At 39.1% G+C, this 21,857-nt stretch overlaps 1 protein-coding gene and 1 pseudogene across 1 annotated transcript in view; one reads left to right on the top strand and one right to left on the bottom strand.

Annotated features, from left to right (window-relative positions):
* Nucleotides 1-9,130: 9,130 nt before the first annotated feature.
* Nucleotides 9,131-9,227, bottom strand: LOC112439014 (small nucleolar RNA U13; annotated as a pseudogene).
* Nucleotides 9,228-9,926: 699 nt separating this feature from the next.
* ZC3H6 (zinc finger CCCH-type containing 6) overlaps nt 9,927-21,857 on the top strand; it is a 68,068-nt gene continuing 56,137 nt past the window's right edge. The window contains exon 1 of the mRNA XM_055107413.2: nt 9,927-13,864. Coding sequence (XP_054963388.1) covers nt 13,833-13,864 — 32 coding nt within the window. The 5' untranslated portion in view covers nt 9,927-13,832. The remainder of the gene's footprint in view (nt 13,865-21,857) is intronic.

Raw genomic sequence — 21,857 nt, 5'->3', positions numbered from 1 at the left:
GAGCAAGACTCTGTCTCAAAAAAAAAATAAGTGTATACTCGATGATTTTGTAATATGTCATCTTAGTGTATACTTGGTGATTTTGTAACATGTCATCTTAGGTAGGCTAACCCATGTTTTCCAGGATTCTTATCCTGCATATTTCTAGTTAGGGTGGACCACAAGATAGATTTTGCATAAAATTTGGGAGGTGGAAGTAAAACAGCAGCCATATTGCTTTTTACATTCAGGAGGTCAGTGAAGGGGCAGAAGATGCTATTGCAATTCATGCACATTGTTGTTTACTGGTTTACCTTGTTGATATGGGACAACAACAAGACCTGATATAACTCACCCCAGATCCTCCTTCAGATGTTCTAAATTCTGAGCCAAGCATGTCTTTAGTTCCACAATAAAGGGCTCAAGAGTCTCCTGCACAACACCTACGTCATTAAAGTAGAGCAGATTAATACAGGTTCTGGGTTTATGCTCAGGGATTCTAGATCGTCTTCATTCTCCCCCACTTTACATCCAACTTCCCTTCCTGAATATGTGCCTTGCAGGTCTTAAAAGTCTTTTAGACAAGGTCTTGCTTCATCAGTGGCACAATTATAGCTCACTGCACTCCCATGGGGTCTCACTGTGTTGCCCAGACTGGTTTCAAACTCCTGGCCTCAGCAATCCTCCTACTTCACCCTCCCAAAGTACTGGGATTATAGGCATAAGCTGCTGTGCCTGGCCCCACCTTGCAGCTCTGAAGCTCCAATATCAGACAAGAGCTTTACAGACTGTTTTAAACAGCTCCCACAATTGCATAAGGTCAAATCCCTGTAAATCTAGCTAGCTATCATCTGTCATCTATCTATTTATTTATCTTCTAGTGATTCTGATTATCCAATTAGACTTTAAGTAATAAGATGGCTTTAATAGAGTAGACAGGGTTTAAAAGAAAATTAGTGAACTGGAAGATAAGTCAGAAGAAATTATCCAGAGTACATCATAGAGAGACTGCCACCCAAAAAAGGGAAGTTGCAAAAGAGATTATTATAAAAACATAAATAATAGATTTAAATGTCTAACATATAACTAATAATAAGAAGAGAAGAAAAAAAGAAAGAGGAGGAGGACATATTTGAAAAGAAAAGGCTGGCCAGGTGTGGTGGTTCATGTCTATATTCCCAGCACTTTGGGAGGCCAAGGCAGGTGGGTCTCTTGAGGTCAGGAGTTCAAGACCAGCCTGGCCAACATGGTGAAACCCTGTCTCTGCTAAAAATACGCAATAGCCAGGCATGGTGGCCCACACCTGTAATCCCAGCTACTTGGGAGGCTGAGGCAGGAGAATCACTTGAACCCAGGAGGCGGAGGTTGCAGTGAGCCAAGATTGTGCCACTGCACTCCAGCCTGGGTGACAGAGTGAGACTCTGTCTCAAAAAAAATAGAAAAGAAAAAAGAAAAGAAAAAGAAAGAAAAGAAAAGACAGACTTTTCCAGATTGTTGAGACTCAGCAATTTACAGATCAAGACATTAAACAAATACTAGGCAGGATAACTAAAAGAAATCCATACTAAGACACACCATACTGAAACTACAGAAAAGCAGAGAAAATATGTAAAATAGCCACAGAAAAGTTTTAAAAGTTTACCTTCAGAATAATGACAATTAGACTGCCAGCTGTCTTCACAGCTGCAACAAGGGAATCCAGAAGACAATAAAATTATATCTTCAATAAATTGAAAGAAAATAAAACTTCTGAACTAGGATTCTATACCTTGAAACAATATTATTCAAAAATGGAGGTGAGCTATAAGATATATTTAGGAAAACAAAAACAGAGAGGTCACTATGAGCAAATTATTTAGGAGATTCTGAATAAATTTAGAAATTAGAAAGAATGAATTTGATAGCAGCAAATCTCAGGTGCAGGTTTGAGTTATAAGAAAAAAATGGACAATGAAGAAACTGATCATTCTAAGTAAATATTTAGTGAATAGAACAATATTACTAAGGTATTTGGTAGTTAAAGTTTATATATGATGGGATTTCTGGTTCTAGGTAACATAGTAAAAGCACATTATAGTCCCTGAATATAGGTTTACCTAGATAGGATGCATGGAATTGCTTGAAGACTCTAGAAAGTAATTAACGCAGGCAGATTGGTGAAGAAGATGACAATTCAAAGTACCACTGAAATAGCGTTAAGTTTTTAATTTTCTTTTTTCTGTGGTCCTCCTGCCACTAAGCCCAGACATAGGTACAATTGCAAATGTATGCAGAAGTGGGGGTAACTGAAGCTCAAGCTTTCTGGTTGGACAACCAAAAAATAAAGCTCCAGGGACCTGAAAAATTTCTAGGAGACCATAATGAAGAAGGGGCCTAGAAAAATGACATCATAAATTTCTGAACCCCCGGGCTTACCATATAGTTGCCCATGCATGGATCTGATCCTAATTGGCATGCCAAAGACTTTTGAGAGTTGAATAGACATAATTCATCCATGTCCTGACTGGTCCCTGGTATTACAGATCTAAGATTCAAATAACATTGCAAAGGCATCCAGTTGAACAGGCACTGGAATCGCAGTGGGTTAGAAATCGAGGCCTGAACCTAACCGGGTCTATTACCAATAAAAACAAAAACATAAACATTCTGCATAAGATTTAACTAAGATCCAGAGGTTTTATAGCATATTATTATTCAGAATCTCCAGGATACAATTCAAACTTATTTGGCATACAAAGAACCAGGAAAATCTCAAATTGCCTGGGAAAAGACAATCAACAAATGCCAAAGCTGTGATTACTTATATATTGGAATTATCTGACAGACTTTGAAACAGCTTTTTATAAAAACGCTACACTAAATGCCCTTGAAACAAATGGAAAAAGTAGAGCATCTCAGTAAAAAAAGAGAAGACATAAAGAAGAACCAAATGGAATTTTGAGAACTGAAAAATATAAAAACTAAAATTAAAAACTCAATGAATATTCAAAGACACAATAAGTAAATCAAATATGGAATATCCCAAAATGTTAAAGCAGAAAAGAAAAAAATAGAAGAGCAACAAGAGAATGAATAGAAAAAATGTTAAAGATAGACTTAAAATCAAACATATTAATAGGTACATTGGATGCAAGTGGGATAAATTTACCAAATAAAACAAAGAGATTGTCAGAATGGATAAATATGATCCAGCTGTGTATTCTCCACAAGAAACTCATTTTATTTTATTTTATTATTTATTTTTTTGAGATGGAGTTTCGCTCCTGTCACCCAGGCTGGAGTGCAGTGGCACAATTGCAGCTCACTGCAACCTCCACCTCTCAACTTCAAGGGATTCTCCTGCTTCAGCCTCCTGAGTAGCTGGGATTACAGGCGCACTCCGCCATGCCTGGCTAATTTTGGTATTTTTAGTAGAGATGAGGTTTCACAATATTAGCCACGCTGGTCTCGAACTCCTGAGCTCAAGTGATCCTCCCACCTCAGCTTCCCAAAGTGCTGGGATTACAGGTGTGAGCCACCACCCCTGGCAAGAAACTCACTTTAAACATGATATGGATAGGTTAAAAGTAAAGGTTGGTAAAATACATACTAAGAAACACTAAACCAAAGAAAGCCAAAGTGACTGTATTAACATCAAACAAAGTGGACCTTAGAGTAAAAAATTAGCAGAGATAAATATAGATGTTGTGTAATTACAAAAAGGCAAATTCACCATAAAGTCATAATAGTCCTAAATAGGTATGCACAAATATACAAAGCACATGGAAAATTCACCAAGATAAACCATAAACTGGGTTATAAAATAAACTTTAACAAATGTAATAGTACTGAAATAATAGAGAGATATTTGCTAACCATAATGGAATTGAATAAGAAATCAATAATAAATAATAACAACAACAACAACGAAACCTCCAAATACTTGGAAATTAAACAACATACCTCTAAAAATTCCATAGGTCAAAGGAGGATTCACGAAGTAAATTAGAAAATATCTTGAACTGAAGCTGGGTCCAGTGGCTCACACCTGCAATCCCAGCACTTTGGGAGGCTGAGGCGGGTGGATCACTTGAGGTCAGGAGTTCGAGACCAGCTTGGCCAGTATGGTGAAACCCCGTCTTTACCAAAAATTAGCTGGGTGTGGTGGCACGCACCTGTAATCCTAGCTACTCGGGAGGCTGAGGAAGGAGAATTGCTTGAACCAGAGAGGAAGAGGTTGCAGTGAGCCGAGATTGCGCCACTGCACTCCAGCCTGGGTGAAAGAGCAAGACTCCGTCTCAGAAAAAAAAAAAAAAAAGAAAGAAAGAAAATATTTTGAGCTGAATGAATGTGAAAATGCAACATAGCAAAATTGTGAGATACGGCCAAAGCAGTGTTTATAGGAATTTTAGAGCTCTAAATACTTAAAGATCTCAAATAAATAAACTTCTACCTTCAGAAATTAGAAAAAACAAGCATAAAGAATGATATATTAAAGATAAAGGCAGAAATCAACGACAGATAAGAGCAGAAAAACAATAAAGTTAAACCAAAATCTAATTATTTGAAAAGATAATTGATAATCTCTAGCAAAACTGAAAAGAAAAAGGAGAAAAGATACAAATTACCAATCAGACATGAAAGAGGATATTTCAGTACAGACTCCACCAATAATTTAAAAAAAAAAAAAGTAAGTCAATTTTATGAAACCCTCTTAGATTAAAAGCCAAATCCTCACAAACCACAAACCATGTAAACCTATCTAAGATAAAGTACACAATCTAACAGAACAATAACTATTGAAGAAATTAAATTCATAGCTTAAAACCTTCTAAAATAAGAAATCTCAAGCCCCAGATGGTTTTTCTGGAGAATTCTACCAAACATTTAAGGAAGAAATACCAGTTTTATACGATCTCATGCAGAAAATAGAAAAAAAAGGAACACTTCCCAAATTATTTTATTAGGCATGCATTAATCCAATTCCAAAAACAGTCAAAAACAAAGAAAGAAAACTGCAGACCAATGTCCCTCCTGAACATAGATTTTAAAATCCTTAACTAAATGTTAAAAATCAAATCCAACAATATAAAAAGAATAATATGCAACAACTAAGTGGAGTTCATATCAGAAATATAAGGTGGTTTGTTATTTGCAAATCATTCAGTGCAATCCAACATGTTATGAGTCAAAACAAGAAAAACTATATGATCTTATCAACTGATGCAGAAAATTATTTGACAATATCCAACATCAATTCAGCAAATTAGGCATAGATAGATTTCCTTAACAGAAAGATTTCCTTAATAGACAAACCTTAATAAATGTCATAGAATTGAAATAATATAAAGTATGTTCTCTAACTATGGTGGAATTAAAAAAGAAATCAATAATAAATAACAAAAAACCTCAAAAACCAAAAAATAGATAGATATCCTCCATCTGATAAGGGCATGTCAAAAACTATGGCTACTAGCATACTTCATATGATTGAATGCTTTCCCTCTAAGATTTTGAAAAAGCAAGAGATATAAAAACTGAAAAAATGGCAATTTTTAACATAAAAAATAAATGAAGAAAGTCATTTTTCTGAGTGAAAAAAGCCTTACACAAAACAGCATTTATTCTATTTATAAATCACACCATGTTTTAACTCAGGCAAAACTAATTTACAGTGAAAAAAGTCAGAGGAATGGTTGCCTCTGGATGCAGATGAGGATTGAATGGGCAGGGGCGGAGGGAAATTTCTAGGGTATGGTCATGTTTTATGTTTTCATAAGGATTTGGGTGACACAGGTGTATGTATTTCCTGCATTTTTCAGAACTCATCAAATTGTTTTCTCAAGATTCTGCACCTCACTGTATGTAAAATTTACCTTAAAATGGTACTGCAAAAATATTACATTCTAATTAATGATTTGTATGCTGAAGTGTTTAGAAGGTGCTATAGACTGAATGTTTGTGTTCCTCCCAAATTTATGTTGAAAATTTGAAATTTTGAAATTCAGTATGTTGAAACGTAATCCCCAATGTGATGGTATTTGAAGATGAGGCCTCTGGGTGGTGATTAGGTCATGAGGTTGGAGCCCTCTTGAATGAGATTAGTGCTCTTATAAAAGAGAACCCAGAGGGCTCCCTTGTCGATTCCACCACGTGAAGACACAATGAGAAGACAGCCATCTGTGAATCAGGAAGCTGGCCAAATCTTCTGGCACCTTGATCTTGGACTTTCTGACCTCAAGAACTGTGAGAAATAAATTTCTGTTGTTTATAAACCAACAGTCTATGATAATTTGTTATGGTGGCCCAAACAGACTAAAACCAGTGAAGTCTGCAACTTACTTTGAAATGTGTCTAAAGACAAAATCAACTGATGGATGGATAAAGGAAAGAATAGATAGCTAATAGTGTAATAAATATGGTAAAATGTTAACAAAGTAACAAGTAACAGAGAAAATTGGGAGAAACCTCTGGAGATTCCATGGCAATGGTGGAGTTTGTGGGACTAGGTGCTGTTTTAAACTGACGTCTGTGGGTTGGTGTCTTAGTATGTTTTGTGCTGCTGTAACAGAATACCTGAGACTAGTTGACTTAGAAACAACAAAAATGTATTCCTCACAGTTCTAGAGGCTGGGAAGTCCAAGATCAAGGCACTGCCATGTGGCCTGGTGAGGGCCTTCCTGTTGTGTCCCCACTGGTGGAAGATGGAAGGGCAAGAAAGGGAAGAGCGCCATGTCTTCACATGGTAGAACAGCAGAAGAGGGAGAAACAACTCCTGCAATCCGTTTTTATGGCAGCATGAATCCATTCATGAGGGCAAACCCCTCATGACCTCTGCACCTCCCATTAGGCCCCACTTCCCAATACTGTTGCATTGAGGATTAAGTCCCCAACACATGAATTTTGGGGGACACACTCAAACCATAACAGTTGGTGTCTTGGGCCTGGGGCAGGAAGCAGCTTGGGAAGGTTGTGAGAGGATAAATTAGAAAAGAAACAGTTCCAATTGTGCCCTTGTTTCCCTCACCACTGCCTTGGACAGACAGTGACCCACATTTTATATTGGTGTCCTCCAGGCTAAAATCAGGGTAGTACAGAGCCTTGAGCTTGTGAAATGCTGGAAAAACAATGAAAAAAAAAAAAAGACTCATCAGACAGAAACTAAGAGAAAGGTTTTATAGCTATATGAATATTTAAAAAAAGATTTAAAAGACTTTAGGAAAAACAGCATCACTAGAAATGGAGAAAGTTACTAAATAACTTACTAGGAAGGGAAAACAACTTTAGACACTTTTGTACGATATCCTTGTAATAAATGAAGAATATGTGATATAACTATAAAAGAAGTGGAGAAATACATCATTGTGAGGGATTTAAATTACTTTACTTGATTGTTTTATCAAACAGATGAAGAAAAATCAGCAAGGATATAGAAAATAAGAACTTTACAATGAATAATCTTGACCCACTGGACATATATAGAGTTCTGCATTTAACAATGAGAGAATTTACATTTTTAAAGCACAAATGGAACATTTACAAAAATGAATCTTATACACAAACCCTCAAAATTGTAAAGAATAGGTGTTATACAGACCGTAATTTATGACCTCATGGCAGTTAAGCTAGAAGTTAAAAACACTGCTAAGTAACTCATGGGTTAAAGAGTAAATTATAATAAAAATTATAAAATAACTGAATGAAAATAAAAATACCACATGTTAAAACTTATAGGATTCAGCAAAAGCAGTTCTTCAAGAGAAATTTATAGACATAAATACTTATAATAGAAAAGATACATCAAAATTAATGAATGAAGAAGTTAAAAATAAAATAATAACCAAAAAAGAAAGCAGGAATAAAGATATAATATGATTGAGTGAAAATTGATGAAACAGAGACAATAAAAATAAGAGTAAAAAATTATGACCTACAGTAAAAAGTGAATTCTTAAGGAAAAAAAACAATGAATCACTTATATGAGAATTTTTTTCAACCAAACTTGGGAGTATCGGAGGGGTGCAGAAACCGGCGTATACAAAGGACCCACTTTTCATATAATAGAGTTGCCAAGGCCGAGTATGCGTGGATTTTGGTATATGCAGGGGTCTTGGTAACAATCCCCTATGTATGCTGAGGGATGACTGTCTATAAAATCCCCAGATATCATCCTAAATGGGAAAACTTTATAGTTATCTCCTTGAACATTGGGAAACAAGACCAGTATATCCAATATAACCACTTCTATTTAACACAGGATTGAATGTCCTAGTGCTGGAGATCCTAGACAGGGCAGAAAAAGAAACTGGAGTCTAAGGATTGGAAAGGAAGAAATAAAACACTAGGTATGTTGTAACTTGTTATGCAGCAACAGAAAACTAATACAAATACCAAATGCTTAGGAATAAATCTATAAAAGATGCAAGATATTTATATAAATGAAAGACATATAGGAAAAATTTCAACATTGTATTAAGAGATATGAGTCCTAAATAAATGGAGAGATATTACATATTCATAAAATGAAAGACACAACTAAGCAATTGTCAGTTCTTTCAAAATTGGTCTATCAATTCAAGGCAATGCTAATAAAAATCTCAAGTTTTCTTTATGGAACTTGATAACTCTAAAAGTTGTATCAAATTATAAATTCTAAATGACTACTTCTAAACTCTATATTAAAACTTAAGGCCGTGTGTGGTGGCTCAATCCTGTATTGCTAGTACTTTGGAAGGCTGAGGCTGGAGGATTGCTTGAGGCCAGGAGTTCAAGACCAGCCTGGGCAACACAGCGAGCCCCTGTCTCTACAAAAATAAAGACATAGGAAAAAATTACAAAATTGTATTAAGAGAAATGAGTCCTAAATAACACAGCGAGACCCTGTCTTTACAAAAATACAAATAAATTAGCCAGCCTGGGCACATAGTAAGACCTCGCCTCTACAAAAAATAAGCCAGATGTGATAGAGTGTACCAGTGGTCCCAGCTACTTGGGGCAGTGGGGGGGTGTGGACAGCGGGTGATGGCGGTGGCTGAGATGGAAGGCTGCAGTTCTAGTTCTTGTATTATCTAGTGTGATATCTGTGATACATACACTCCTCCTCATCTGAGGCAATTAAAGACAAGGTGTCACAGATCACTAAGCACTATAATTGTGCCACTGCACTCCAGCACATCTGGATGTACTGAGGTCATAACAAGGCTTGATGAGGCACATCTCACACGTGCACATGAAAATCTAATCATCATGCTTATGAGCTGCAAAAGAATTGGAGGCAACATTTTAAAAGTACTTTTTCAGGCCGGGTGCTGTGGTTCACACTTGTAATCCCAGCACTTTGGAAGGCCCAAGCGGGCGGATCATCTGAGGTCATGAGTTAGAGACCAGCCTGGCCAACATGGTGAAACCCCGTCTCTACAAAATACAAAAATTAGCTGGGTGTGGTGGTGCACGCCTGTAGGCCCAGCTACTCGGGAGGCTGAGACAGGAGAATCACTTGAGCTCAGGAGGTGGAGGTTGCAGCGAGCCGAGATCATGCCACTGCACTCCACCTGGGTAAGAGAGTGAGACTCTGTTTTAAAATAAAATAAAAGTACTTTTTCAAAGACATGGCTACTGTTCAGATGCTTGTATTTTTAGGGGGTGTGTGTGTTAAAAACTTTCCAGTGACTAACACAAGTATTCATTTGTAAACTCAATGTGTACTGTACAGGGAATTATTCCTGCCAATTTAATTCTAACTCTAAGCCCCTATTCTGGTAGGTAGACAGAAAACAGTTGTAACTGGGGCTCCCTCCCCCTGCCTAGGGCCACATATCCATTTAGGGTTTGTATAAGCTACCAGGAAGGATGGGGAAAAGGCCCCCTAATCTTCCAGCTAGGATGATCACCTAGGAGACCGTTTTTGTCCCAAGTCTGACCAGTCTCCGAATGTCTAGTGGTTCAATATTGGGAGCCTTGGTATACCAGGGCTTATTCTTACCATCTGGGACAAAACATGGGCAATAAAAGGAATTTTTCTTAACACTAAATGTAAAGGAATTCAAAGTAAAGTAATTGGCTTTTTAAAGTATATCCTTGGCCAGGCGCGGTGGCTCATGCCTGTAATCCCAGCACTTTGGAAGGCCGAGGCGGATGAATCACTCAAGGTCAGGAGATAGAGACCAGCCTGACCAACATGGCAGAAACCACCGTCTCTATGAAAAATACGAAAATTAGCGGGCATGATGGTGCGTGCCTGTAATGCTAGCTACTACTCGAGAGGCTAAGGCATGAGAATTGCTTGAACCCAGAAGGCGGAGGTTGCAGTGAGCCGAGATCGTGCCACTGCACTCCAGCCGGTGAAGTGAAACTCTGTCTCAAAAAAAACAAAAAAAACAAAAACCAACGAAACAAAAATAATGATATCCTTCCTACTTTCTTGATGTTAAAATGTCTTTTATGAAATAATCGTAAGATGTTTAATATGTTTAATTTATTTAGCAAAATAAAGTGTTGGTACCTTTATGTCCGTTACAATTTTTGTGTGCATAGGGGGTGGGGAAGGTTGACAAAGATAAAAAAACCTGGACATTAAAGTGGTGAAAACCAATTTTATTCAGTAATTACTAACAGTAGGGGAAAGAGCAGCGTTCCATTTCAATGCAGAGATAATTGAGCAGCTTAAAGAGAGAATAAGGGAGGGGAAAGAGCCGCAATACATGCAAAACATTTCAAAGTCTGTCAGTATAAAAGTGATTAGATCAGCTGCGTCAGCTAGCTGGCGATTATCACTGAAGTCAGGATTCTACCCTCCCACCAAGAATGGGAGATAGCAACCTTCCAGATGATTAAATTTCAAAAGAATGGCTTTCAGGTCCTTAAAAAAGATACTCCTGAATTGTAGGAAAGAACACATACGTGTCAAGGGGACAGAGGAAGGACTCACAATTGTAAGCTCTTTGTTTGTAAATGCTCCAAGAAAGGGGGTCAAGGGCCTATGGCCAGGTGGGCAGTGTTGAGTTTTCTCTGGGAGACATTTAACCGAGAGGCCCGGGGAGAGATCTGCGGTCATCCTACGAACACGACCTTATGCTGCTACAAGCCTCGCTATAGTTTGGTGGTCTCTTTTTGCTGAGGTTTGGACAAGGTCATTACGTGACAAGAGTTCTGCAGTTCTCATGATCCATATGTCATTATTAGGTAAAATCTGTTAGGTTTAAAATTAATTAGTGTAATCTCTTTGATACCTACATTGCTCCTTAACTGAGGCAATTAAAGACGAGGTGTCACAGATCTCTAAGCACTTCTAGATTCTAAAAACCCATAGCCTCAAAGGAGCACTGGCCCTCAATGCTCACCCCCACACACCTCCCCTTTCTGTGACCTAGAGAAAAAGACCAAGGCCTGATGACAAATTTTACCATCAAACTTAAGTGGCGCATGCCAACGGTTCGAAAAGGAGGCTTTTCATCCAGAGAGAACTGCACTGTCCTACGCCATCACAAACCAAACACCTTAACGAAGGTTTGAAAGAAATTCTCAGACCTCCAGATACAGGGGACAGGGGAAAACAGAAGTGCAAGAAAGAACAGCAACTGTTTACCACAAGGGCCTTTGGATAACTTCAAGAAAGCAGTTACCCAAATTAGCTACAGAAAGGCCTAAATTAACTAAAACAGTTACGATAAAACCGAAGTCCTGAGATTTTAATGTAACTCCAAATGTTAACATAGTTTCTTCATAGTACCTTCATAGTACCTTTTGAAAGCTCCCTACAAATTTATTATGGTAAAGTGTGGCTATAAGTACAGGTCCTGTCACTGGCTGCGTTCAACTGAAAAAAAAAAAATAGTGCGACCACAGGTCCTGTCACTGGCTGTATTCAACTTTAAAAAAAAAAAAAGGGCGACTTTTTTTTTTTTTTTTTTTTTTTTTTAAGACGGAGTTTCGCTTTTGTTGCCCAGGCTGGAGCGCAATGACTCGACCTCGGCTCACCGCAACTTCCGCCTCCCGGGTTCAGGCGATTCTCTTGCCTCAGCTTCCCGATTAGCTGGGATTACAGGCATGGGCTACCACGCCTGGCTAATTTTTATTTTTAGTAGAGACTGGGTTTCTCCATGTTGGTCAGGCGGGTCTCGAACTCCCGACCTCTAGTGATCTGCCCGCCTCAGCCTCCCAAAGTGCTGGGATTACAGGCGTGAGCCATTACGCCCGGCCTTTATTTTCAATGTATATGTTAATATCAAAAACTTTACATTTCTAATTTAATCCACTCATTGCAATTGTTTTTGAATGCATTCCATTTATGTATTAGTAAAATGTATTATTAAGACAAATTAAGTCAGATATTTGGATTAATCATTGAGTCTATCATTTTAGTAAAAAGCAAGGAACTTTCCTTCAGGACTAATATATTAAATAGGCCAAAACACTGACTTGTCATTTAAAAAATTTTTAAGGTCACTTCATAAGTATAAAAAACTCATGCATGGTCAGGCGCGGTGGCTCACGGCTGTAACCCCAGCACTTTGGGAGACCCAGGAGGGCGGATCACCTGAGGTCAGGAGTTCGAGACCAGCCTGGCCAAAATGGGGAAACCCCATCTCTACTAAAAATACAAAAATTAGCCAGGCGTGGTGGCGCGTGCCTGTAGTTCCAGCTACTCGGGAGGCTGAGGCAGGAAAATTGCTTGAACCCAGGAGGCAGAGGTTGCAGTGAGCCGAGAGCGCGACACTGCACTCCAGCCTGGGCGACAGAGGAGACTCCATCTCAGAAAAAAAAAAAAAAAAAGCATGCCTAATAGTATTTATAAAATACTCGCATACATTTTACATGTTAATATTATTACGAAATAAAGTAACGTTTATACAATTATTTCAATAGCTATTCCTATTTAAGTAATAATTGGGTAAATTTAACAGCAAATACAAGAAAAAACTGCATGGCAAGCTATTTTCCTTAAAACATGATTCTGAACACTAAACGTTACAAAAACAGATACTTGCTACAACTGTGAAGGAGAAACTGCATTTCCCTATTATTACAAGAACAAAGGTTTTAACAAAAAAATTTAAGGACTCTACAGCTGCCTTATTCTCTGTTATCCCACCCCCGCCCGCCTCGGCTAACGGTTTTGGGGCCCGTTTGCTTGGTGCGTCTGGAACTCCTCAGGCGGCGGGCGTCTCGCAGGAAAAACCGCGGCCCGTACTGCGCCGGGAGCAGAAGCGCTGGTGGCCCTCGTAGGTCCCGTGGGCTGCCTCCCCCTCCTGCAGACACTCGAGGAGCCATCCGGCCGCGTCTCTCGCCGCCCGGCCCCGCCACTAGGTTGCCGCCTCCGCCGCTGCACAGAGAAGGGCGAAGACCCGCCCCAGCAGGTGATTGACGGGCACTCTCCTCCAATGGTCAACGCGCTCGGCCCCGGCGGGCTGGGCAAGGGCCGCGGCTCGCGGAGGAATCTCTCTTGCCCTTTAGTCCCGGGCAAGGTGTTGCGGCCGGCGCCATTTTCTCGAGCCGCCTGTTTCGGGTGCCGCCATGTTGGTGAGGAGAAATCACCGTTACGGCCACTGTCCAAATCCCCGCGTCGCTGCACGCCGCCCGCCCGCTCCCACGCCACAGCCACCGGCGGCGAATAGAGACTAGAGCGGCAGCGCCGGCAGCGCGGGGCCGTTGCCCAGTGTTTGCAGTTAGAGCCCCATCTCTCTGGCGTGGTTGTTAATAGACTGGAAAGTCTGTGTCTGTGTCGCTCACTAGTAACCGTGAGTTTTTACCACTTCGTCACCTGTCGGCGGCGGCCGGGAGCAGGTTCCCGCAGGCGGCGCGGGGGTCTTCCCCGCGCCCCGCCGCCGCCGGCCTCGCAGACCTGCCCTCCAGCCCCGCCCCGTTCTTGACCAAACATGACAGACTCTGAACATGCAGGGCACGACAGGTCGGGAACCCTTCTTGTCTGTCTTTCTGTCGGATGAGAGGAGGGGTCTGGGGCGGCGGGAGCGGGCCGGGGCCGGGCGCCTCCTGCATGACCTAGACGTCTCTGTGTGGCTCCGTCAGTTCCATGACGCGCACCCTTATGTAAACTGCTGGATCGCGGCCGCGGGGGAGGTCGGCCCGGCCGCGCCCGCCTCCCCGAGCCGGGGTCGCTGCTCGCCGGCGCCGGCCCCGCCCCCGGCCGGGCACGTGCGAGCCCCCCGCCCCCGGGCGGGCTCCGTGTGCGCCGGGCGGCTCTCAGCGTCCCGGCTCGGTGCTGAGGTCCTGCTTCTGCCGGTCCAGGTGTCGGTGCTCCCGGCCAGATAGGACCAGCCAGGAATTTTCAGGAATGGGTGTTTTGATATTTGACTGCTTCCCGAGAACCGAGAACACCTCTAAAAAACAAACATTTGGTTTTCAGGGAAGTTTTAAGCAGCACCAAAAGGCCATCTGTTGTATACAGTCTTATCCCTTGGAATTTGAGATGGCAAGTTTCAAGTTTAATATGTTAACACAAAATACTTAGGCTTTGCAGAAACTTAGTTTAGCAGTTTTACCCTAACGGAAAAACTCCATGGATTATTCCGGCTAGCCCAATTTTCTAGATGGTGTGTATCACTTGAATATTGAGATTCTGATTTTTTATTTTTTGCTCTGTGCCTTAAGAGGCACATTCTTGTTTCCATTCGAGTTTGGGGACATTTACAAAGTATACTGTAGCATACTTAAATTTTGGTTATAATTCAAATTTTCATTCGTATATATCTTTAATAATGCGAAAGGGGGGCTTTCATTCATTAAACTTACTGAAACAAAATCCATTGCATCTGATTCTTACTTAGAATATTAATTTGAAAATCTAGAACCTCACAATTACTCCTTTGTGAATAGAAGTAATAAAAAATATACGTTTTACTATAGACTATATACATTGCTGAAGTCTTATCTGTAGTAATGTGATCGGCTTGGTAAAGCATCCTAAACACGTTTTTTAAAACCCAGAAGCAAAAATCACAAACACTGCTGAAATTTGAAATATCTAAATACCTAGCAATCTTGAGAGGGATAAAAATGGTATTTCAACAACTTCAGTATTGTAATAATAAAAGTAGATTCCCAGAGGGCACGTCAATCAAAGTGTAATAATTTTTGGAAAGTAAAATGCACTTTTAAAAATGATAAGCTTGCACTTGGCACATTTTTAATGTTTTTTTTAACGTTATCTTTTGTATTAAAAGGGAAATTCTTAGAATGGGTTGACTAATACCTTGCTCTTGAGGTATGGACAAACCAATGATGGGGTTTTGCTAATGGAGCCTAAAATCCTTTTTTTTTTTTAATATGGAAGAATATCTGTTCCCCTCTCTTAGTGCACAAAGTAACTTCTATATGGAAGTTATGTATTGTACATCATGAAAAAACAATGCCATCAAATTCAAGTATCAGAATAATTTTGCTGGTAAGGAACTGTGATGACAGACCTTTTAAAGAATTTGAAATTTTAAAATACTGGTTTAGAGGTTAGAAAACTTTAAAGAATTATTTGTAAGATATGTTAATAGGTTGGTAGTAGGAGCTAAAGATTAAGATTAGTCTATTTTATTTAAAATTCGGACTAAAAGTATTTTCTAGTGATTTCTGAAACAAAAAGGTTAGCTCCACTTTAACTTAGCCAATTGTTAAGTGGCATCATTGTGCTGAGATGAAGGAGATGGTTTATTTTTTTCATGCTTTTTTTGTCAACCCACATGAAAAACAAAACAAGTACATCAAAAACAAAGTGAACTAGAAGTCAGGAGACATTCTACAAGATCAGATCAATGGTTCTAAACCTTCCCTGGGGAACTTTTTTTCTTTAAAGTATTGGCGCTATTTCTGTTGGTCTGGACCTCAGCCTAGGTTTTAAGAGTTCTAAAAGCTCCCCAGGAAATTCTAATATGTGCCAAATTGAGAACCGCTATACTCGATCAGTGTTTCCCAATGATAGTTAATCATCAGAATCACTTTGGGGAATAAATTTTTGTTCTGCCCAGAGCAACTGAATCAGAATCTCTAGGGTATTTTTCATAGGCTCCCTGGGAAATTCGTAAGAAATTTGGGGAAAAAATGGACTAATCTGTGGGCTTCCAAAATACTGTATCTTTCCATATAATAGCTATTTTATGCTGTTATAAAAGTTTCTGTGAATTAAGTGGAGAAAAATATATGAAACTTGGTATATGGAGCTAGGCTTTGTCTCAAGGATTTTATTTATTTATTTTATTTTTTTGAGACGGAGTCTCGCTCTGTCGCCCAGGCTGGAGTGCAGTGGCGCTGTCTCAGCTCACTGCAAGCTCCACCTCCCGCCTTCACACCATTCTCCTGCCTCAGCCTCCTGAGTAGCTGGGATTACAGGCACCCGCCACCACACCTGGCTAATTTTTTGTATTTTTAGTAGAGACCACGTTTCATCATGTTGGACAGGCTGGTCTTGAACTCCTGACCTCAAGTGATCCACCAGCCTTGGCCTCCCAAAGTTTTGGGATTACAGGCGTGAGCCACTGTGCCCAGCCAAGGATATTCTTTTTATAACATTTTCAAAAATTAAGGCATATTGTGTATGCAGGAAAAAAAATGAAGCCTATGATTTATATTTACAATTGCTTTGATTTTATACAAATTAAAATATTACTGTTTATGAGAATGAGATTCTAAATGTAAATGGAATTCACAGAATGCATAATTTTTTTCTCGTTTAAAGAAATAGTCTCGCTATATGCCTAGGCTGGTCTTGAACTCCTGGGCTCCAGCCATCCTCCCATTTCAGCCTCCCTGAGTGTTGGGATTACAGGCGTGAGCCACCATGCCTGGCCTTGTACATGTTATATAGTGAACATTTTGCACAAGATTGTTTGCCAAATGAATAATTTAAAAAAATCCATTTAGTGTACTTTCCTTTAAATATTTTCACACCTGGAGTTCAAACATTGTATTTTATAAGATGCTATTAATATAAAAATACTTGTAATTCTACTTGTGGCTATGTAGAATGTAGTAGAGGACTTTTGCATCAGCCCAGAGCCTAGTTTCTAAAGGCCTTTAGAAATATATAATAGACATAGAGGGGAAAGAGTTGGGGGAAATCAGAGGGAGGTATAATTCTGGTCTCTCGTCGTTCAGTTCTTTTTCATTCAGTTCTCTCAGGCACGACTCCAGCCGCTCAGTTTCATATTTCAACTGGATGTTGACCCAGTTAAAACAATTCACAACTCCTGAAGACGAAATACTATGAGTCCCTGCTTTGGACACATCTGTAGTAGAGTAGGAAAAGATAAATATAACCCAAGTAATTGTTACAGAATTTTCTGAAATATACTAATGGTAAAAGGTTTTGTAGGGCTTGTACTGGGGAAAAAGATAATTTTTTAGCATGAACCTTTTAAGAGCTTGTGAGTCTCAAAGAGTCTTTAATTGATAGGTGATATGGATAATACTCCCCTTTGGGAGGAGGTTTATAATACATAAACAACCTCCCCACCCTTCCCTCGCAGCTTTCTGTCCTGTACTACAAGAACAACAAAACTCCAACTAGTCAGAATTGCAAGTGGTTTATGGCCCCCCATACAGATTGAAAACTTGCTAAGAGACTGCACTGGAGAACCTGAAAGGATGAGGATGGAAAAGATGATTATACTTTTCATTTGCAACAGGGCTTTCATTTGATTCTCACATTAATCCCATGTGGTAGTTAATTAAGGTAGCATTACAAGGTTCAGTGAATTGTCTGAGATCTCATAAATACAACCTAGATAAGAACCCAGGTATTATTATTTTCAGTCTTGCAGTATTATTTTCCTACTTGCAATATTATCTTCACTCTTCATTAAGTTTGCACAGCAAAGTAATGGAATAAGTTCTGGGCTTTAATCCTTGAGTAGTTTGGAATTGCAATGTGCTACATTTGAGAGAGAGCCCTTCATTTTGAATAAAACCTTGGTACTGATCCTGATCTTCTAACTTGGGTTAATGCTCTTCCCCTTTTCATGATTTTTTTCATTTGTGAAATGAAGTAGTTGCACTAGATCATTTTCAATTTTCCTTCCCACTTAAATCAATTTTAATTTAAAAAATTGCAGATGCCTTTTCTCAGATTAGAGTACACTTTTTGCTCCACACAATATCTGGTTTGTAAATTAGTATGTTCCATGGAGTAAATACCTTTCCTGACTAGCCATTAACTTACTTCTGATTCCTGAATCCACTAATTTAACTATTGTTGAAATTACTAAAGGAAATTTTTCTTTAGCAAATGTAAAACCTCATATCAGGTCTCAGGTTTGATGTTGTAAAGCACTCTGACTCTCAGGAAGACTCTTTTTTTCCCCCAACCTCTCATAAACAAATTATTTCATTCATTATAAAATTTCATTCATTACATTTTCATTCCTCAGACTTACAGTGTTTCGTCTCTGCTAAGTATAGTGTTAAGCACTGGCAAAAGAACTCTGGACACAACATCATGAACTTGCTCTCTGGGATCTTATAATCTAGTTGCAGAAACAGATTGGTAAATACATAGTATAGCACAAGTACTATAATGGAGGCCTGAACTGAGTGCTGTGGGGGTACACAGATGAAGGCTTCTGGGAGACATCATGGCATAACTAGACCTGGAGGATGAATAAAACTTTGGCCGAGTAAATACAGAGATACACGAAAAGCATGGATAAATGGCACAAGTAGGTTCAGGGATGATAAAAGTGTTAGTATGTGGAGAGTGTACAACTATTTTGGGGAATGGGGAAACGGATTAAATTTGGGGCCAGACCCTGAAGGATGTGGGGATCCCATCAAAGTCTTTTAAGCAGGAGAATGATCAGATGCATTTTTTGGTATACTACCTGGGGGATAGGAGGAAATGGACTACAGAAGGGGAGATCAGTAGAAGGAAGACAAGTTAGGAAGCTTTTCAGTCATTTTCATTAAACATGAAGCTTAATACATATTCTAGGATCAGGAATACAGCAATAAAGAAAAAAACTTGCTGTAATGAAACATATTTTCTTGGGAGAGACAGAAAATAAACATGAAAAACAGATGTGTTCAATGGTGATAAAGCAGAAAGGGAGATGGGGAGTCAAGTGGATGTGGGGAGGGTGTTTAGGGAAGCACTTATGAAAGAGTAACATTTGAGCAAAGAGCCCTGATACAAGACAACAATCCAGACCCAAGACATTTGAGGAAAGAGCATCCATACAAAGGGAGTGGGAGGTAGAGAAAGCCTGGACCAGGAATGAGCCTGGTATGATTGAGGAAAACACAAGGGATGTGGCCAGAGAATAATAAGAGAATAAATTAGAGGGGTAATAGGCAATTGTACAGGGCCTTGTAAGCCATTGTGCGGACCTTGGATTTCACTCTTGAGTGACCGGGGAGCTAATGGGGGATTAAACAGAGGAGGGAAGGATCCTCTATGGTATGTGGTAAATGAGGTGAATGAATAGTAAAGGGAACTGCTGTGGTAATTTAGGTAACAGATGATGATGGTTTAGGTGAAAATGGTTGGATTGTGGATATGGTTTGATTGGTGTTAGAACCAATAGGATTTACTGGTGGCTGGATGTGGACAATGAGAGAATAGAATGAACCAAAGCTATTGTAAACGTCTAGAAATCAGATGAGGACTTGACCAAAGGCATTGGCAATGAGAAAGTAGACAGGCACCATTCATGAGGTATTTCTTAGCATTGATAGAGTTGGATATAAATATCTGGAATTTTTAGCTGATTGAAATGTTAGTTGAATGATACCACTCAAGGTATGTGTGTCAAGAGGTATGGAGAAGAGCACAGAAGTTTTTGGAAACCAAGGGAGGAGAAAAGAAGGGATAGTCACAGAGCAGTAAAGAAAAATAAAGGTTAAAAATAGGTCACAGGATGTACATTATCCTAAGTTAAAATATTTTAAGGTTTGAATGAAAGGGTGCTGCAGGGTTTGCAAACTGGTGGGCTTCAGGCCTAAAATCTGCCTATACTGTTGTTTTTGCCTGACAGAATATCTTAAAATATCTGTATTTGAAAGCATTTAAGGCTTGACTTGTGCTCTACACTCCACAGTCTTATCATTCATAGTTTCTTGGCAAACTCACCACTCAAGGTGTGCCTCACTTATTTAGGAGATCTGCCTCACTAGGGTCATTTTAGGTTTATGACTCTTAAGTTTTCACCTGGACAGATTGGCTACCAAAAAGAACCTCACAGGTGGGTGACCTTGAATTCACCAGGTCATGCCATCAGTTCAGAGCGGCCGGAGAACTCTCTTCTCTTGTGCATTGATGCCCCCGGAGTTGTGAAACACAGTGGCCCTGCTTTAGTTTTTTTAGATTTAGAAACTGATCAGTGTCAGAGCGATCAGACACAGGAATGTTAATTCATGTTCAAAAATAATAACCAGGCTAGCATTTGTTTAGCACTTGCTATGTGACAGGTACTGTTTTAAGTGCTTTATATGAATTGTTTAATCCTCACAACAACCCTGGGAAATAGGTCCTATTATTAGGCACCCTTTCTACAGATGAGGAAACAGACAACAGATTGGTAAATTTCCCAAGATCACAAAGTAAGTCAGTGGGAACTCAAAGTAACCTGACTCCAGAGCCCACACTCTTATCTAAGCATATGCATTCCCATCACAAGAGAACGCCAGTTTATTCAAGTAAAATAAGAACTAGAAATTTACATCAAGAAATGTATTCTTTCAATGTAGAATGCTGAATGGAAAACCAAATTTCAATAGTTGCCTACTGAACAAGATCTTGAGATAACAACAAGGGAGTTGATTATAAATGACTAGAAGTTTTAAATGGCATCGGCGCTGATAAAGTGATAATCTCAGCTCCATGATATACTTGTCAAGCAGTTACTTACATCAATCTGCCTTCTAGGATATCCTTTCTCCTGGGTGATGCTTATATGATAGTGTTTTGTACCTTTCCTTTTTCACTGCTTCCATTGCTGACCAAACTACTCACCTCCATATTTCTGGTAGATATATTTCTTTTCATTGCATGTTAGTATCTTAAATGTAGTCCTATCTTTTGCTTGATCCTCTGGGCTTGACTTCCTAATCTATGTTCTGGTTTATGTTTTAGTTTTACAGTTGAGCTTTCTGAGGACATTCTTATTCCCAGTATCTTTTTTTGGGTGGTTGGGTTCTGGGAGGTGGTATTTGACTGCTGCTGATGTGTACCAACCAAGACAGTAGTCATTAAGTGACTAACAATAATGATTTCAGCAGATTATTATTACTCTTGGCAAAAAGCAAGCTTTCTCTATTATAAATGATTTTATATTTGTTTTGTTTTTCTTTATTTGTAATTTGAGTTCTAGCTTAACATTAATACTTCAGATAACTGTTAATACACTTTCATAAATCATACCCGCATTCTTGAATGGCAAATAAATAAATAATCAAGTTCCAAGTAGTTTCTAAAGAGAGTAAACATTAAAAGTAAACATAAAACTACGTAAAAGTCAATCACAGTCTGTTTATAAAGTTGGTATGAAAATAAAGATCCTAGATTTGGAACCCTCATGATACTCAGTATTTTACATATATCAGAGTTTGTCATTTCCATAACTTCATTTGGTAGGTAGACATACAGACAGAGAAGATAATAATATATTCATTTTATAGTTTAGGAAACAGACTTGGAAGGGCAAATAACTTGTCTAAGATGACTAAGCAGCTGAGTGAGAACCACAGCCTATCTATGGCATTCAGTTTCAGCCATCTTTCCCTTGCTTCATAAGGATAGTTACTCTGGTATCAGTTGCTGGATTGGGATTTTGGGCATTTATAAATGTTTTTATTTTGGATATTACTGAATCACAGACAATTTCATCTTAGTTAATTAAAAATTCATCTTATGTGACACTTGGCTAAATCTTAAAATATACCTTTTTCTAAATCTTAAAATA

This window comes from Pan paniscus, chromosome 12 (genome assembly GCF_029289425.2).
Source record: "Pan paniscus chromosome 12, NHGRI_mPanPan1-v2.0_pri, whole genome shotgun sequence".
Taxonomy (NCBI): domain Eukaryota; kingdom Metazoa; phylum Chordata; class Mammalia; order Primates; family Hominidae; genus Pan; species Pan paniscus.
Note: the sequence above shows the minus strand (reverse complement) of the source record. Positions and strands in the feature narration are given on the sequence as shown.